Source organism: Gouania willdenowi, chromosome 8 (assembly GCF_900634775.1).
Source record: "Gouania willdenowi chromosome 8, fGouWil2.1, whole genome shotgun sequence".
NCBI lineage: Eukaryota > Metazoa > Chordata > Actinopteri > Blenniiformes > Gobiesocidae > Gouania > Gouania willdenowi.
Genome location: NC_041051.1, coordinates 34,244,943 through 34,265,175, shown reverse-complemented (window position 1 = coordinate 34,265,175; position 20,233 = coordinate 34,244,943). Strand labels below are relative to the sequence as shown.

The 20,233-nt window shown below is 42.7% G+C and overlaps 1 protein-coding gene across 1 annotated transcript; it reads left to right on the top strand.

The window, feature by feature from the left end:
• The first annotated feature begins 1,196 nt into the window (after nucleotides 1–1,196).
• Nucleotides 1,197–18,376, top strand: fbxl19 (F-box and leucine rich repeat protein 19). The gene is made up of 11 exons (XM_028454892.1): nucleotides 1,197–1,746; nucleotides 7,138–7,335; nucleotides 10,801–10,944; nucleotides 11,021–11,107; nucleotides 11,213–11,401; nucleotides 12,785–12,817; nucleotides 13,269–14,296; nucleotides 14,371–14,534; nucleotides 16,295–16,456; nucleotides 16,536–16,757; nucleotides 17,181–18,376. The coding sequence occupies exons 2-11, from the start codon at nucleotides 7,153–7,155 to the stop codon at nucleotides 17,348–17,350; spliced, it is 2,382 nt and encodes a 793-aa protein (XP_028310693.1). The 5' UTR covers nucleotides 1,197–1,746; nucleotides 7,138–7,152; the 3' UTR covers nucleotides 17,351–18,376.
• Nucleotides 18,377–20,233: the final 1,857 nt, after the last annotated feature.

Below are 20,233 nucleotides of genomic sequence, written 5' to 3'. Positions count from 1 at the left end.
TGAGAACTTGTAAAATGTGATGTGAGCTTGTGTATAAAAAATCCACACACGTGTGAAATACATTCAATGTCACAAATGATGGTAAAAAAAATTATAGACTGATATTTACACATAAAATTACAGATGAAAACATGTAATCCAACATTTAGTAACATGTTTTTTAATTACTTTAATTACTTACTAATGATGGTTTACAACCACAACTCTCCAGTTATAACTTCTCCAATCTACCGCTACAGAAACACAGTACTTTTCTCGTGTGAATCTGAGCTGCTTGAGTTTTGCAACACAAGACCCATAGTAACACTTCCTCTGTACACGAAATCTCTGCTTCTTGCACTGATTTTTTTCTCCTCATTACAAGGAGAGAGAAAAACTGAAATAAAGGACTTTGAAACAAATACAAATTAAAAAAAGATGAGTGCTTAGTTGTAGGGTAACAGCTCACCCTGTTGGTACAAATACTTAATGTAGTGGTGTGTAACACACCCTGCAGCATCACATTAAATAGATGTTTATGTATTATTTCACCAGTTATTTTCTGAGCATTTGATGAAGTCATATAGTATTTAAATTCTGAATCAAATGCTTGGAAAACAGGTTTTAAAGCCAGTATAAATAAAAGATGAATAAGAAACGTTTTATCTCTGTCTTCTGTTATTTTAAAAATACCAAATGACATGCTTGTCAGGATGGATTCGTTTGTGAACCAGCAGCAACAAAGTAATACTTAGAAACTAAAGTAATAATAATATACTGATAAAAAAAAAAAAAAGAAATAAACTGAAACGATGCACTCAACTAGTTCATTTTTATTTACATTTTCATTTATCCAACCAGACAAAATAAAATCCATATCTGTAGCTAACGTGACGTCACAAATCTAGCTGGAGACAAAAACAGGAAATACTGTTGGAGGCTAGTAATGTTCAGCTTTGTTGTCAGTAGGAGGAATAACGTTAGTGGACGTAAATTGAAGTTTTATAGGATTCCAGCGCACAGTCGTGCTCAGAAAAAACGAAGGTTTTGCCTCCATGCCAAGCCACGCCCAACAAAATACGTCACAATGTTTACAAACAATCAAAAGGTGTATAAACATACATTACTTTTTGAGGTCGTGATAAACTACAACTCCCAGAAGGCATTTCGTTATGGACGCTCGATGACGTGTACACGTAGAGGCGGGGCGGTTTGTTGACACCGCCCACATTTCATTACATAGTTTATTTATTTATTTGTTTGTTTATTTATTTTCTCTGAGAGTCAAACAGAGCGCGTGGTCTGCGGTCACCTGTGTGACGTCATCAATGCGGAGGTAACGGAAGATGAGCCGCAGATAATTCCGCAACAACCCGCAGAGTCCGCAGGCACACAATGGACCCGGAGAACAATAGCGGAGCTCCGCGCTTCACGCTGCCCGGGCTGTGACTCACGGTCTGCGGCCGACAGTACGGCCTAGTTTCTGCGGAAGGACACAGCGGAGCCGCGGTGTCGCACACAGAGACAGCCGGGATCCAGCCCAGCTCCGCCGGGGACCGAGGCTCGGAGCGCCTGGGGATGGCGCTGCTGTGAGGCGGCGGCCCGCGTAGCGAACAGCCGAGCACAGAGAGCCGACAGCCGGTAGGAGGCTTAACTCTAGCCCGGGGATCCGACTGCGGCCTGGTGGTGTCACGGCTGAAGCTAACGACGGCTAACTGAGACTGATTCTAATGAGCGAGCCAGGAGCATGCGGCCCGGGACCAAGAGGTGAGTGTGGGGGGTGGAGTGGGAGAGCGGGGGGCGGTGTTAAGGTGTTCTTTATCCACAATCACACGTTAATCACACGTGAAGCCCAGCTGATCCGTCACATCACACCTCCTCCATCGCTCCGGTTCTCCATGGTCCAGGTTCCCCATGGTCCATTGAAAGGAGCACAGACCCTGATCCCGATGGAAGTGCTCTAGTTTGTGTTAGTGATGTAGAGCATCCATTAGAACACAATGCAGTGACTTTAGTGAAGACCCAGTACCTGGACTATCTCAGTCTCTGACTGGCTCCATTGAAGGTTCTGATGATCCCAGCAGCTGGTGGACAGATCTACATGTGTTGGAACATCTGATGGATGATGATGATGATGATGATGATGATGATCATCATCATCACAGCTCCAAACACACCTGAACCAGCTCCATATCACACATGGAGGCTTTTCTCCAGCTGAACCTTCTGATGAGCGACACCAAATACTGGCTTGTGCGTTAGCAGCATTATTAACTGAGACAAAAAGATATGGAAAAATATTCATTCACGATTAATCGCAGGTTCTTGATTTATTTTTGTTAGTTGTGATATTAGAAATGAATCTTTTCTCCTTGAATGTGTGCATACAGTATCTAATAGTACATGATACATACGTGTTCACTTCCTGTACAGCACGTTGGATCTGAACGCTTCAGGATAAGATTTAAGGAACAAACACACGTGTTTAATTTTAACTTAAGATCATTTGGCACTCAGATTTTCCCTTTCAAAATAAATGTCAGAGTTTAGTCTTTTCCTTTTGGTTCCATCTCAAGGTCTGTCCCTGTTAGGATGCTTTAGTGGGTTTTAAACATGCACTCAGCCTCCACCATGGAAATATGGAATTAACCCAACACATGGTCATAGAGAGATATTTACATTTGTGTCAGTTTGCAGGTTTCCTTATTTTTCTTTCATTTTCATCTTCTAATATATCAGGAACTCCATCACATAGAAAGGTTAATATGGTATAGTAATAAAGCTCCACCTACTCTCAGAATATATAAAAAGATCTGCTATACAGGGGCGTCATTAGGTTTTAAGGACGGGGGGGCTTAGCCCCCAATAGATGCAAAGGATGTGAGCAAACCTGGCACACAAGCACAAAACTTTACAAATGACTAACAAATACTGATAAATCATTAATTATAATTTCAGTCTGTTGTTTTTTTTACAGGAGAACAACAACAAACACAGTAACAGTATGTTAACAGCATTAACATTTAAAATAACTTTGTGAATGGAATCATCAAAGAATGCCGTCTGTTTTTAAGGGCAGCAACTATGTCTATCACTCTGTTGTGGAGCCGTCGGTGAAGATACATTCAAAATCATGCAAGCTTTCAATAATCACCTTCCCTGCCTTTAAAATGGGAAGAAATATGAATAAAAGTATCAATAATAATAAAAAATAAAGGAAGAAAAGTGCTGTGAGATGTCTAGCTTGAATGTGTTCATTTTGAGTGAGGGAGCGGATGCGTGCGCACGTGTCAGTGGAGCAGATGTGTTAAGTCCTGAGTCCAGTCCGACACGGTGACCGTGACAGGTAGTGAGGTTTATGTTTACAGTACAGATAGTTAATAAAGTACAGTTCTCCAACACCAACACAGTCTGTTGTTTCTGCACGCTTCCACTTTTATATTAGATTTTACACTGGAGGAGGAGCTACATTCAGCTCCAGAGAGGAAGGACCTCCCCTGGGTCCCCCAACCACGGTTAGGAGATGAAAACAGTAAAGATTTTAACAAGAGAATTCCAACATTAGTCGATTCATGAATGGATATTTATCTGCTTTTGACTTGCAGTTTTTTGGCGTCTACAGGTTGTCATAGCAACCCAAGAAGAATGTTCGTTGTAACGAAAAAACTACAGATTATTTACATAAACCGAATGATACTATGAAATTTTAGGGAACAATTCTCATGAGAAATGTCATCAAAACATTTTTAAAGCCACAATCTATATTAAAATAAGTAAAATATACAAGATGTCCGATATGTTTTTCATTGCCTGTGGGTGGACCCTCAGCGTTGAATATGAATGCTAAAGGGGTACCCCATGTGTGGAACACTGACACTAAGGGGTCCTGACCGATGGGTCAATATGAGACTGTGTTATTCTAACGTGTGATGCACTCGTGGTGTTCAGGCTTCTCAGCATTAGTGATAAGTCTCCACGCTTGGATCCATAATGCAAGTGCTGCTGCTCATGTCTGTGTAAAGGATCAGCCAGTCACTTCACTGGCTCCGCCTTATGTGCTTTGATTGACAGACCAAAGTCATTCTGCTGAAAAACAACATTATGAAATAAAAAGGCCATTGTGTAAAATGACATTAAGAAATAAAAATTTACTTTGTAAAAAAAAGAAAGTGTTTTATTTTATAAAATCTTGGAAAATAAATAAAAAGTCTTCATTTTAAAACGTATGACATTGTTAAAATAAGAAAGTGTCTCGATATACGTTAAACGTAGCCATAACCCCTGGGACGTAATGTGCCTGTGTTTTCACTGTCAGGTTGGCCTTGTGGTCTAAGGCACTGCGTTCAATGACGTGGGTTCAAATCCCACTTCTGACATATACATTTTTTCATTTTAACATTGTTAACATGGCAAATTCCACCTTTAAAAATACATATCACAAACATTTTAGGGTTAGAGATAGGGTTAGCGGGATAGCTAAAAATAAATATGAGCTAAAATACAACTGACAGAACTTTGTCACGTGGTGCACCTATAACATGATCTAAACTGGCTAATGACGGGTAATGCATATGCAAAGATGGGCAGTCTATGGATACGTTTAACGTTCCCATAGCAACAGCCTGAAAATAATCATGAAATATTTAATTATAATGAAATAATAACTATTATATATTAAAGAATAATAAAACATATTTCATAATAATATTACCGTATTTAACAATTTAATGGCCATATTATATATTTGTCTTTTATTTATCAAAAATGCTATTTATTTCAAAATGTTTTTATTTAATTATGACACCTTTGGGCTTCCATAGTGTGCTAGCCAGGTTTTTATTTGTCAAACATGGAGCATTTAGTTTGTTAATTACATGGGACTTTTGGCTGTTAGCTGGAGATAACTACTACTTACTACCACCAGTGATCAATACTTATTTTCTTTAAAAACTTTCTGATGTCCATTCTTCATCCATCCGTCACGTTAATCTTAATTATCAGGCACTGCTACACAGCTAGAGCTGGAGATTGGCACCGGCAGACCCCGCGACCCTGATAAACGGGAATAAGCGGGTATGAAGATGGATGGATGGATGGATGGATGGATGGATGGATGCTACACAGCTGCTGCTAAAGTGACAGCAGGCAGGGTCACAGGAAAGCATGGAGTGGACTTTCAATGATGTGGGCATTCTCTAAAGACTCTATTCTCTCATGTGCATAAGTCCAAAAAACTGTACAGCAGCGCTGTTTCTGGCTGTGTGTCATTCTCCTCCTTTATTTAAGTCTGCACGCCTTCATCACAGTTACGCACTGTGGGTGGAGCAGCCCTGAAATGTGGGTGTTCCCATTCAAATCTGGCTTTACGCACATTCTCCGGTGTGTGTAATTCATTTTCCTCTTACGTTCCTCTAACCCTGTAATAAGTGCAGCGCCCCCATAAGGTGACACATTATATTACACTAGAAATATGGACTTAGTCACATTTGAAGCCACACAGACTCGTGCGTCGTACAGCAGCAGCTGTGATCACTCAGCTGCTGCTGTGTGATGAATTAAAACTGTGACAGACACAGACTTCTGTCCACGTTGGTCACAGTGATTCAACTATTTTCATACTATGTCCAACGTAAAGTTTGATCCACTACAGAGTGAAACATGCTGTTATATACAGATGAGGATGGAACACAAACTGTTCCCACACATATTTTAATGAGGCTCAGGTCACTTTAAACTATTTATATTTAAAACTGTGTATTATGGAAGTTAATAATTCTGTTTCACTGTAAACATCCCTCTGTATTAAAGCAGGACGCTCTGTGGACGTGTTATTACATCATATCTACATCATCTAACTCTGTCACGCTTTACAGTGATGATGATGATGATGATGATGATGATGATGGGGAGATTTTAACTGTGACTCAGTCACACTGCAATAATCTGATCAATAATCTGATCAAATCAACCTGTTACTTTGTTTATCAATGAAGGCGTTTCAAATTAAAAGTGATTTCTAGACAGCGCCAAAAAAGTGACATTACTACCTCCTTTCCTTCAGCCCGCCTTCTTTCACACATATGCGCTTTTGGTCTACCTTATGTGCGGTGGGCGTGTCTGCAGCCTGGACCAGAGAATACGTGTAGGAGAGAAGTGCGTAACTGCAGGCGTACATAAAAGCTCTGAAGTCCAGACAGGAGAATAGAACCCTATATGAACAAGTGGAATGGATTGTATAACTACGTACTAAATGGGCGAAACAGACAGATTTATGATCATATTTAAGTGAATAATGACAGGTTATATGATTATTTATTTAAACTCATATTCTGGCCTCTTTATATTAAATATGTCGGCATTTTTTTTATTTAAAAAAAAAAAAAAAAAAAAAACAATGTCACTGCTGCTAATCCTTTACATGAGGCCATTGTAGCTTAGCTCTATGTCTGATGATCACTTATAGTTTATTAGTTTTTCAATAGTTACATAAAACATATATTGTATAAACCATTGCATCAGTAACACATTTTCTTTTGAAAACACAATATCTGATTCTGAACATTTTTTTTCTTACATTCCCACATGCAGTAGTAGTTTGCTGAAGACCCAAACATGTTCCAGACCCAAACACACACTGACTATTTAGAGGAGCTGACGTGTCCACCAGATTAGAGTAGGTGGAGCTTATTACTATACCATATTTACCTTTCTATGTGATGGAGTTACTGATATATTGGAAGATGAACATGGAAGAACAATAAGGACACACCCCCCTCACTATATTATCCATATCTGTGAAAGTATTGATCAGATCAAACTAAACTACAGTGAGAATATTTAATAATCAATGGACAATTAGTAAAAATTTCAGACTCCCTCAGGTTTTACAGGAAATCTTGCCCAGCATGTGATTATGTAGCACAGCATTGGGTGCAAAATGTAACATATTCACTCTATTGCTGCACCTGCTATACATTCAGTCATGATTTCAAGGGAAATACAACACGTAAATGTGTGACATCATACCAAAACATGCATGTGACTAATTTCTATGTCATTTTAAATGAATAAAATGACAGTTCAGATAGCTGTTTCCTCCTGTTTTATGAAGACGTTGTGTCTGCTGTGTGGTGCGTTCACTGTCCTCTCTGTGTGCAGCTGACTGGTTGGGGGATGTCGGGCAGTAAAGCGCTGAGCGGGGCCGGCGGCGGCGCTCGGCGACGGAGGACGCGGTGCAGACGCTGTCAGGCCTGCACCAGGACGGAGTGTGGAGAGTGTCATTTCTGTAAAGACATGAAGAAGTTTGGAGGACCAGGACGCATGAAGCAGTCCTGTCTGCTGAGGCAGTGCACAGCGGTGAGACACACACACACACACACAGAGGCCTGGGTTCAGAACACATTTTTGTGGATGATTTATTTTCTAGGGCTAATTAATCGATGCCGTCGTGGTCGACCACACTTATTAAATATGCAGAGACTTTGATTTTCAATTTCAGCATTAAAAGTTGTTCAATATTTGCAAAATAATAAAATTACAATGGGTGACATTTGTATGATTTTAATAATGTCATTATTAATGTAATAATAATGACTGATATTTATTTTGTAAGTAAACAGGCTTTTTTTCCTGTGTATGACACAACGCTGCATGTGATCAGTCCACATTCATAGCAGACGCAGCATCAACCTGACTAACACACACTCATCCTGCTGTGCAAAGAGGATCCAGTTTCAATAAAATGAAGGATTACATTTAAGACCAAAGCAAATATGACTACAGGGTCACTGGTGTGTGAAACTAAACCAGGGCAGATACCACAGACTCCTTCTGCTGAGAAGCCACTCCTCTGCGTCCTTACCATCCACGCCCACAGAGCTCATCTTCTCCTTAATGCTCATTCTGATTTTTTTTTTTTTGTTCATCCGTTCACATGACCATTTAAAATATGACCTGTTTCAGACTCCATGGTTTATGGCTTCAATCTGACCCACGTACACATTGTTGTGTTTGTCTCAGTTTGTGAGCAGTGGAGCTGGAGAATGAATGATCAGGTGGACGAGGAGGAGGAGAAAGAAAAAGAAACACAAATATTTTGTTTTGGTTTTTGGTGATTAAACACAGACCATTTATGCTATGAACCTTATTCAAGCTTTGGCCTGAACTCCAAACTGAAACTGATGGGTCCATTAGGTATTTATAACTGTGCCCGACCTGAAACCTACAGTTAAAACCTATTTTTTCCTCATACATATGACATATTTACATTTGTTTTAGTGGTTAGCCTGCTTTTATTGATAAACTGTTAATGTCATCATCAGATCAGCGCACGGGGAAACAAACGCACGTCAAACACACACAGGGGCGCAGCGTGTGCCAGAGTCTTAATTCTGTCCCACTGCTCTGATCAGAGGACTGATTGATTATAGTTTATTAATCCCCGAGAGGAAATTCAGTTTCAGTTACATCCCGACCAAGAAACATGGGGGACAGGTACGGGAGTACTAAGGAGCAGCCAGTAAGAGCAGCGCTCCGGACAGTGCACTGACAGCTTTTTGGTCGACTAATCGCTACCTGTGCCATAGTCTTGGTTGACTACAGCCCTAATGATTTCCCACAAATTGAAGATAAACAAATGGTCTCCAACCTTTTTCGGATCGTGATTCCATTTCAACGTCACAATTTTCTGACGACCACCTAAAGACGTTTGTTCCAGTGTTACAAATACAGCCTTGGTGACAAATCTCAGATAGTTTTATACTGCTTTTTATTGGAACTAGATTTAGATTTGAGAAAGTGAAAGTATCGATTACAATTGTTTAAGGTTGTGTGTTGTATTTTAATTTAAAAAATAATTTAATAATAATAGGAATTTGATAATAAAAAAAAGACATAATCAATTACTAGACATTTCAGGCGACCCCAAATGGGGTCACGACCCCAAAATTGAAAAACCTGCACTAACGTAATGATAATTAATCATAAAAATACAAGTAAAAAAGCAATAATGATGTATTTATTATCGTTGGAATGTTAAATAAATAAAAACAAACAAAACTAGAACTGCAAGCAGTAATGAAAGGGGGCCAAGCCTTCCTGCGCGACTCGGCCCCCAGGTTTCGAGGAGCCCGTGGAAGTGCGTCATGAAGGATGACGGGCTCGTGGCGAGCGTCAGGACAAAGGCCAACGTGTCATTTGCTGTGAACAGGTGGATATGAAGTTTTGGAAGATGTGATTTAAAGTGTGAAAGTTACAGGCCAAAATGCATTTGCACCCATTATAGCGCCACCTAGTGGTGCACTTGTTGGTATGGGTGATCTGTGTGCTCTTCTATAGTTACCCTGTAAATTTCACAGCCCTCAACATAATACTTCAGCTGAAATAAAGGTTGGTTTATTTATATGTTATGTAGTAATAAGCCACGCCCACTTTGACCAATCGCGATTAACTTTGCGATACGGTCCCAGGAGCGTCCCAAGTTCATACACACTAAAATTGGTCATGCCAATTTTTTACCAATATGCCAATATATGGGAGATATACATTTCCCATATTTGCAGCGCCCCCTAGTAGCGTAAATTATTAAAATTCTGCTTACACCCTTACAGTCACATGCCAACAAAGGATCTCAGATTTGGTGTTGTTAGCATTTATTTTGACCGAGATATGCAACAGTTATGCATTTTTATAGCTAGCGCGAAAATTTACTCAGTAATTATTCGCGCATATTTTGAGCCAACAAAATTATTTTATCAACTTTAGATCAGGTCCAACTGAAGACTCTACGTGCCAAGTTTCACGCTGATTAGACAAAACCCCAAGGAGGAATTCGAAAAAGTAGGTTTTCCAGTTTTTGCGATTTTGCTAGGGTAGGTTTTTGATATGTAATGACTTACAAAAAGCAATATGCCAAGGGAGTGGGCGTGGCCTATGTCAGAAGATGCACCTCTATATAGGGAACTATGGGATGTGAAGTTTTTGAAGATGTGAATTAAATTGTGAAAGTTCGAGGCCGAAATGTGTTTGCAAATACAATTTTTGGTATGGGTGATCTGTGTGTTCTTCTATATCTACCCTGTAAATTTCACAGCCCTCAACATAATAATTCAGCAGAAATAATTGTTTGTTTATTTATGTGTTATGATGTAATAAGCCACGCCCACTTTGACCAATCGCGAATACCTTTGAGATATTGCCTCAGGAGGGACCCAAGATCATACCCTCCAAATTTGGTAAAAATTGGTCGTGCCATTGAAGAGATATAAATATTCGTTATTTGTAGCGCCCCCTAGTGGTCTACATTATTAAAATTTGGCGCATTTCCTCACAGTCACATGCCAACTAAGGATCTCAGATTTGGTGTTGTTAACATTTATTTTGACCGAGATATGCACCAGTTTGCATTTTTATAGCTAGCTAGAAAACTTTACTCATTAATAATTTGCACATAATTTACCCAAACAAATTCATTTTGATAACTGGATATCACGTCCAACTGAAGACTCTACGTGCCAAGTTTCACGCTGATTGGACAAAACCCCAAGGAGGAATTCGAAAAAGTAGGTTTTCCAGTTTTTGCGATTTTGCTCTGAGAAAAGTTTAGGCGGAAATGGGCGTGGCCTAGCCCAGGTGATTCAGTGCTATTCAAGGAATCTGTGGATATGAAGGTTTTAAATTTGCAACAAACGGTGTGGGAGTTATTGGCCAAAACGCGTTGACCTTTGTTATAGCGCTGTTATGTTGGTGCTGACTGAGCAGGCTGAAAGGGGCAGTGCTATGTCTGTGTGTGTGGGTGTGTCTAACGTGTCTACGCCCCCTCAGCCTGTCCTGCCTCACACCGCCGTGTGCTTCGCCTGTGGAGAGGCTGGGAAGGAGGACACGGTGGACTCTGAGGAGGAGAAGTTCAACCTGTGCCTGATGGAATGTACCATCTGCAACGAAATCATCCACCCCACCTGCCTCAAGGTGAGAAACATCTAGGCCACGCCCACAATGCCACGGCCAGTTGTGCCTGTCTCTGATTGGAAAGTTTCTCTCTCAGATGGGAAAGGCTGAAGGAATCATCAACGATGAGATCCCAAACTGCTGGGAGTGTCCCAAGTGCCACAAGGAGGGCAAGACCACTAAGGTGAGTGTGGGCGGAGTCGGGACGCCACACTGTGGTCGGAGCCAGGGGATGCAACACTGCGCTCCAGCTCTCTCTCACACACACACACACTCTATGTCTGTCTAGGACCAGGCCGACGCCACGGGGAAACGACGACTGGACAACGGCGAGGTCGGACGCTGGAAGCTAACGGACGAGCCGCCCCCGAAGAAGAAAGCCCCGCCCCAGTTGGATGAGCTGGGACGGACGGATGGAGGACACAAGAGGAAGAAAGAGAAGGAGAAGGACGTCCCCCTGGACAGCTCCAAGAAGAAGGTGAGGACAAGACACACAACAGCAGGACACAACAACATCTGAGGTGTGTTCCATAAAGGAGGGTTAACAAACTCTGAGTTTATCCATAAACTCTGGGTCAACATACCCAGTGATGGTAAACTCTCGGTATCTGATTCGTTACAGCTGGTATGAAGTGGGTTAATCAACCCTGAGTATGTTAACCTTGGGTTATTTAGTTGAATGTGCGCGATAAAAAGCCATCATCAATGGATCAGAGATTACACAAACTACCATGGCAACCACCAGGAAGAGAGTGATTTATTCACCCTGATGGTGAAATAAGCAGGTGTTTATAGAGGAATATGAGCCTGTTCTAAAGGTGTTCACACAGAACTCGCCTTCAGTGACTATAGTGGCTTAAACCACCTGTGATTAGTCGTGTTTTATGGTCACTTCATCACTTTATCTCTTCAGTGACGTGACGAGTGGTGAATAATATGAATAAAATGTGTCTGAGGAGACGTGTCAGCAGCATAGGATGTCTGCATAGAGTCCTCCTGTATCTTTTGAAGAAAGTGTTGCACAGATGATGAAGAGAACCTGTGGCAGCATTCTAACCTCTAGAGAGGGCTTCGTCTATGAGGTCTTGGTACTTCAACTTCTTAAGTTTGTGGGCAACTGAAAGTCTTTCCGATGGGACTGTAAGCTCCGTAACCTTGATTGACTTTGTGCTTCTTGACAAGAAGATCATGTCGGGCGGAGTGAGGAGAATGCTACTTCGTTTGGGAAAACAAGCCTCCTCTTTAAGTCTACTTGCATGTCCCAATCAGTTGCACGGTGCAAAATAGAGGGCAGGCTGTTGTTTGACATTTTCTGCTTGGTCATCCCCTGTCTGAGATATTCATTTAAATTATCATCTCCCTCTTACATATGCCACAGGTTTGTATCCAGGGAACTTTACTACAGACGTCAGTAGATGTTTTAATGTAGATCAATCTCTCAGTGTCTATCACTAAATGATCTACATCTACAATGTTAGAAAGAAAACTACTGATTGGAAAAAAAAACAACAAAAAACCCATAAAACATTAGTGATGATGTGAGCACATCTGTGGTGTGTGATGATACTCATGTTTCAAAGAAGAGTGTCAAGTTAAAGTCAAACAAAGGGTTCCGTGAGAAACGGTGTTCAGGTGGGCGGAGCCAGGTAGAAACCCAGGGTTTCTTTGATAAGTTTGATAGTTCACGGACAATGTTGCCATGGTAACAGACTCAGAGAAGAATATACCTCACGTTTAGGAATGAGTTTCCCTCATTTGCACCTGAACATACTCAGAGTTTGAACATAACCTGCTTTATGAACGACAACAAGACAAATAACACGTGCCCTTTGTTCTTCTGAATCTGTTTCTGTGTTCACAGGTTAAAGGTGTCCATGAAAAGAAGCTAAAAAAGGTAGTGTGTGCGTGCGTGTTTGCATGTGTATGGGGGGTGGAACCATTCTAAATGAATGTGCACCAGTCACACAGATGCGTACCCTGCGCCTGCACATCTGCAAGTCTGATCTACATTTCCCATTGACTTAGAATGGGTAGACAGGCACAATGCACAAGTCACGTCTGCATGTGTGCTTGCAGAAGCTTTAACGTACATACACATTAAAGCTTCTGCACATCTACGCCACACCTGGATGTACACCTAACAACCTTCACTATGTAGACGTGACTTATGCATTGTGCCCGTCTACCCATCTAAGTCTATGGGAAATGTAGATCAGACTTGCAGACATGCAGGCGCAGGGTACGCATTCATTTACAAGTTCTTTGGACTGGTGCACATTAATTTAGCAGCGATCCACCCCCCATAGTTTGTGCGTGTGTGTTAATGTTTTTTTGTCTCTCTGTAGAAACCAAAGGCGGAGCTTCAGGAGTCTAATGGTCCTTCCTCATCCTCTGTGGGCGGGACTGGCAATCTGCAGAGCTCTGCCTCCTCACAGCTCATTGGAGGGGGCGGGGCCTCGTCTAGCGCAGAGCAGCGTAGTCAGAGGGAAAAGCTGGAGCGCTTCAGGCGCCGCTGTCTGCTGGAGCGCCGTCCCTCCTCTTCGTCCTCCTCATCCTCCAGTTCTGAGTCCGACTCAGAGTCAGAGTCTGACGACTCCCTGAGGGGGGGCTCAGAGTCCCCCTCCCCGCCGCCGCCTGTCACCCACGGCAACAGTAGCCGGGCGGAGCGTGAGCGCCGATTGGCCGAGCTTGGCTTCAGCGCCAGCGAAGAGTCGGAGGGAGAGGAGCCGGCCAGGCAGGGGGCAGGGCCCCCATTGCGCCGGAAAGTTGGGCCAATGGACGGTGAGGATGAGGACGTGTCCAGGAGAAGCTCTACCTCTCTGCCCCCACCTTCACCTCTGTCCTCCAATCAGATCCCTGCGTCCTCCCAGCATGACTTTCCCGGAAAGCAACGCAACAATGGACACGAGGCGCGAAACGGGCGGACGCGAGGAGGAGGCGGGGAGAAGGAGAATGCCAGCACGGCTCTGACCAATCACAGACACGCAGGGGGCGGGGCCAAAAATCGCAGCAATAAGAACCGCATTAAGACCCAGCCTTCCCGTAGCTCCGCCTCCATCCCTGCCTCTAACGGCGCTTCGGGCGGAGCTAGCATGGTGTCGGCCATGGCAGCGTCCCCGTGCTCGTCCCGCTTCACTCAGCGCTCACAGCTCATGAAGCGCAGCCCCCCCGCCGTGCCCTCGCCACCTCGCCCCATTCAGATGGAGCGTCACCTGATCCGACCGCCGCCTGCCTGCCCCGAGCCAAGCCGCCTCCCACCGGACTGTGGCTTCGCCCACATCATGACCCGGGAAGTCTGGTTGCGGGTGTTCACCTTCCTCAGCCAATCAGAGCTCTGCGTCTGCATGAGGGTGTGTCGCACCTGGAGCCGCTGGTCAGTCACATGACACACACACACACACACACACACCGCTGTAGGCAGTGTGACCACTGACCTTTGACCTCCAGGTGCTGCGATCGGCGTCTGTGGACCCGGATTGACCTGAGCCGTCAGAGATCAATAACTCCTCCCATTCTGAGCGGCATCATCAGGAGACAGCCTGTAGCGCTGAACCTGGGACACACAAACATCTCTAAGAAACAACTGATGTGGCTCATCAGCAGGCTGCAAGGTACACACACACACACACACACACGTAGAGATTAATCAATACCAATCAGTATCTAGATTCAAACGTGGATGATGCGAGCGTATCGATTCATTCAGTGGCATCGTTTCAGTCCATGGTTCCATCCATCCATCATCCATCCATTTTCTGACCCGCCTCTTCCTGTTTTCAGGATCATGGGGTGACCGTGGCTCAGTGGTAGAGTGAATTGTCCAGTAACCAAAGGGTTGGGGGTTTGAATTCCGTTCTTTTTGAGTCATTGTGTCCTTGGGCAAGGCACTTTACCCACATTGCCTTGTATGAGTGGGTATGAATTGTGTCTGAATATTGGTGGCGGTCAGAGGGGCCGTAGGCGCGAAATGGCAGCCACGCCTCTGTCAGTCTGCCCCAGGGCAGCTGTGGCTACATTGTAGCTTACCACCACCAGTATGACTGTAAGTGACTGGTGTGAATGAATAATGTTTCTGTAAGGCACTTTGAGTGCTTTCTGTAAACATCAATGAGTTTCTTACACCTATCTACTGGAATTTTGGACCACTCTTCTTTTGCCAACTGCTCCAGGTCTTCCAAATTTCTTCAAGTTACTTTGTTTTGTTTTAATGCTACTGTATTAGCCTAATATCTGCTGAACAGTTCATATTAGTATCTTTGGCAGACAGGAATATAGACATAATTATTGAAAGGGTCACTTTAAGTCACTCATTGAGAGTGATGATGTCACTGTTTAAGTTGTGACAGTGTTATAAACAGGTTCTAAATGTGAGGAACCACTTCCTGATGTTGAATCTGGTTCTAAATGCCAACCCTACTGGTGAAAAGAACTGTTTTTATGTTGTTTTTTAAGAGGTGAAAAGAAGTTGCATAAAGTGATGCATTAATAATCATAATAATAATTAGGCAAGACCTGTAATCTCGAGGTGAATATAACAACCTGTATCTGACAATTTGTCCGTTTTACTAATGAAATTGAAAGTAATAATGCAGGGAAAACAGAAGACTGACCTTGACCTTAAAGATGAACTTGAGTGAAGGTCAAGGTCACACATTGAAAGGAAATGTTGTTCAATGGTACCAGTCTGACCACTGCATCTCAGCCTGTTTTTTCTCCATCAGTGACCTGCTCCCATCATATAAGATTCATCCAACACTATTTTGAAGTCAACACGACATATCGTCTTTCTGCTAAAGCTGCTAGCGTCGTTTGCAACTAAAAGCGGTGCCCTCCTCTGAGAATGCAAAGCATGATGGGTATTTTTGTTGAGTGTTGTTTAGAGATGGACAGTCAAATATGAGGCAGTTTAAACTTTGTATATTAGAGTTATATAAATGTTTCTATTATGGCGTCCGCCATGAACTTTGACCCCTACCAATGTTTTTACTGGTAAGTCATACAGCTTTGGTATTGTAAATAAAATACTCCACTGGAGATGAGCTTTTCAGAAATGAAAGCATCAAACTTGTACGCAGAGATATACACTTGACGCGACCTTGACTTTGACATTTTGGTGCCAAAAAATGTCGACTGCACATCTTTGACATTGTCTCCATGAGATGATACGTGTCATTAGTGCTGCATTAATAGTGTGTGTGTGTGTGTGTGTGTGTGTGTGTGTGTGTGTGTGTGTGTGTGTGTGTGTGTGTGTGTGTGTGTGTGTGTGTGTGTGTGTGTGTGTGTGTGTGTGTGTGTGTGTGTGTGTGTGTGTGTGTGTGTGTGTGTGTGTGTGTGTGTGTGTGTGTGTGTGTGTGTGTGTGTGTGTGTGTAGGTCTGATAGAGCTCAATGTGTCAGGTTGTCCGTGGTCCTCAGTCTCCGCCCTCTGTCAGTCCGTGTGTCCGTGTCTGAAGCTTCTGGACCTCAGCAGAGTGGAGGACCTCAAAGACTTCCACCTGAGGGAGTTGCTGGCTCCGCCCCCTGACGCACGCACAGGTGAGTCCTTGGCTCCGCCCCTCACAGGACGCACGGAAGGGACGTGCCCACATGTCTCTCCTCTCTGATTGGTCCTCAGCTCACGGAGAGAGCAGAGTGGGGAGGTTCCAGAATGTGGTGGAGCTGCGATTGGCCGGTTTGGATCTGACGGACGCGTCGTCCCGCCTCCTGGTTCGTTACGCCCCCCACCTGGTCCGCCTGGACCTCAGCCACTGTGTGAACATCACTGACCAGACGCTACACACACTGTCCTCCCCCCTGTCCCCCCTCAGAGACAGCCTGACACACCTCCACCTGCAAGGTAACACAACTACACACAACCACTACACAACTGCACGCAATGACTACACAGTGTTAATTTAGGCCTGGATTAGGATATTAATTGTTCTTCGTTGGTAATAATAGTGTGTTCCTCCATACTAACGTAGGCGGCTCTGTCTGTGATTGATCAGATCCTGCTAACTCCGCCCCTTCTATGTGAGCCACTGATCCAGGTTAAAGGAACCTGTTGCTAAGCAGCTTCATAGATCACATGACTCACTACGTCACTCAGTGTGTGCTTAGGTTTCTCAAGGGGGCAGGGCTTCCTGTGGATCCTGTATAGCTGTGGGAGGAGCCTCCCACTGCAGAGATCATGGTAACTTCCTGCTTCAACAGGTAGCAGGAAGTAAATGTGTTTATGTTGCTACTGATGTGTGTGTGTGTGTGTGTGTGTGTCCTGCAGGCTGTGTGAAGGTGACAGAGTTGTGCGTTCCTCTCCTGAGGCGTTGTGCGTCGCTACAGATGGTCGACTTGCGTTCCTGTTCCCTGCTCTCCACAGAGGCCAATCAGCTGCTCTCCTTCTCCTCCTCCTCTTCCTCTTCCGACGACAGAACGCTGCTGAAGAACAGCTAAGGGTCACGTGACACTACGGCAAAGGGGGAGGAGCCTGTACATATGAATGCTCTGTACATATCTGTAGTTTTACTGTATATGAGTCTCATATCTGTCGCTTCCTGCGTCCAATCAGAGAGCGGCGCACTCTGAGCCAATCGTCTTCATCTGCCGCTCTCCGTGTTTAACTGCTGCTCGCTCGCACGCACGCCAGATGCTGTCACCACGGCAACCTGACCAGCTGAACTAAAGCAGCAGTTGTTCTCAGATGGCACAATGTCATGTGACCGCGAGCAGCAGCTAAGCTCCGCCCACTGATGTTGATCCCAAACACTGAAAGGTGGCTTTGTATAACGTTTATTTAAGGTTTCAGACACAGCTGACCTCATCACAATCGTTTACGTCTTAACGAGCACTCCATCATCATCATCTTCATCCTGAGCTTCTCTTTCTTTCAGATCAGTTGAGCTAAGCCACGCCCCTTTGTTTACAGAACGCGTGGGTTGTTCAACTTCACTTTAGCCAAATGTTCATGAATGGAGGTTTGGCACCGCCCCTTTCCCTTAGCCCCGCCCTCTTGTTTACAGACATCACGACTTAACGAAGCTGGTTTCATGAAGCCGTGAGCGACTGTTGCGTTTTTAGTATTTTCTACATGAATGAATGTGTAAATGTGGCGCTGCTGGGGTGTGACTAAAGTATTATGGGATGTTTTTGGTGGTTGTGCCATAGACACTGGGGGCGTGGCCTGTGGCTGTCTGAGGGTTTTTGTGTCGGTCGACGTGTAGAAGATGCACTGGATCCTCGTCTTCATCACCTTCATCCTGGACTCTTTTTTTTTTTTTTTTGGCCAAATTTGTGTGTTTGTTTTATTGTGGTGATTTGGGGCCTTTCCTCCTCTTCTTCTTCGTGTCCTTCCTGTTAGCGACGCTGTAAAAACCAGGAGTCGTCAGAACAAACCATGAAAGGAGATGAAAAGACCAAACCAAGGCAGCTACATTTGAGTGACTACTGTAAACCACTAATAAAGAAGCAATGGGTCCTTTTCAGCCTCGCCTCCACTCATTGGTCCACAGGGTCGCTCTGTGCACGCACATGCATCACATTACACCAGTCAGACCTTTTTAATATGTCACAACAAAATCTTTGGAATTTTTTTTGTTACTTTTGACCAGGTTTACAGAAATATTTGTGAATATTATTACAATAACTTTTCTATTAAAAATATCTCATTGTTAAATGTAAATGTCTGTTGGCAGTAATGAGCTTTTATTTTGGCACTTCCATTGAATTTGCATATTAGCGAAATATTTAGTTTCACCCGTGACATTTAGATTTAACATTTAGATTCATCTTTTAGCATCCTGATATAGATTCATCATTGACATATTTTCAGGAGAAAAGTAAACATCACAAATGTTGAAAAAACGTGGTTCGTGTGGCCCCCAGGGGGCGGTGTTGGGCTGGTCACCTGAGGGCATATGCCTGAAACTACAAACACGCCTACAACTGTGACGCTCATCACTTACGTCATCAGTATCAATTAACGCGATCACCAGCTGGTTTCAAACACCAGTGTGGTGCATTATCTGAAATATTTCACTGAGATCCAGGTTTGCTTTGAAAAGTTTTAAAGAAACACAATCTAATATTTAGATTTAATATTTAACATTTAGATTCAAATTCAACATTTATATTTCAATCTAATAATTAGATTTGATATCTAACATTTAAATTTCATTGTAATAATCTGATTTGATACTTAACATTTAGATTCAAATTTAACATTTATATTTAAATGTAATATTTACATTTAATATTTAACATTTAGATCTAATATTCAGATTCAAATTTAACATTTATATTTAGATTTAATATTTATATTTAAATGTAATAATTGGATTTGAAATTTAACATTTATATTTAGCATTGATATTTAAATGTAATATTTAGATTTAATATTTGAGTTCTAGATTTAATTTTTAACATTTAGATTTAATATTAACATATTTCCTCGAGAAAAGTAAATATCACAAATATTTCTATAAATCTGGCCGTATGTTTTCCGATTAAAGATCATTTTTATTCCTACTGAAGGCAAACCATATATTCTTTATTCCTTCGTAAATAAACAGTTACTGTTCGTATTATTATTCAAACGAAGTAATTTCTATAAAAACCGAAGAATGGTCACGTGGGCAGGAAGCGCGCGGGTTGGAGAATTTGAGGAGTGTCCTGCTGCGTTTAAGTACAGCTCGGAATAGAGTAGATTTGAATTAAAATCACTTTTTAAAGCTGCGTTTGATTCTCAGTCCCCACTTAATAAAACTAAAAAGTTTCACCTTGTATAAAAGAAAACACTTTGTAATTGATGTGAATATAAACCATAAAAATTATCACAGCAGGACATTGTTAAAAAGTCGTGAATAAGCACATTTGAATCTTTATTTGAAACAAACCTTGATTTGACCTGATTTTAATGTTCTTGCCTAATTTATTTAACTTTTTTAGACTTTAACTGCAGTGCTATGAATTATGTGTTAGTAGTTGTGAATTTACGGCTGCGTCCAAATAATCCCTCCTATCTCCTTTCCTATCCACTTTTCCATAAACTCGTAGATGACGTCACGGGGTTAAGGAAAGGAGTTAGGAAAAGGTGATCACGTTTGTTTTGACAGCCTACTTCCACTAGGTGACGTAATAATCCAACGGCCGCGCCGCCTTCCCTCTCGAATTCATCATGGCCACCACTTAAACACTTCCGGGGGTTAAAGAACAGTGGGTAGGAAAGGAGATAGGAGGGACTATTTGGACGCAGCCTTTGTGTTTTTCTTCCTGTTTCTAAAGTTTCAACCAAGTTTCCGTGATTTGAAAACGACTGAAGTTAAAATTTCCCAGCGGCCC

Coding starts and splice junctions, on each gene's coding strand:
- fbxl19 (XM_028454892.1), top strand. CDS start 7,153: ATGTCGGGCAGTAAAGCGCTGAGCGGGGCCGGCGGCGGCGCTCGGCGA. Junction 14,297..14,370: donor TGTCGCACCTGGAGCCGCTG/GTCAGTCACATG, acceptor TTTGACCTCCAG/GTGCTGCGATCGGCGTCTGT. Junction 16,758..17,180: donor GACACACCTCCACCTGCAAG/GTAACACAACTA, acceptor TGTGTCCTGCAG/GCTGTGTGAAGGTGACAGAG.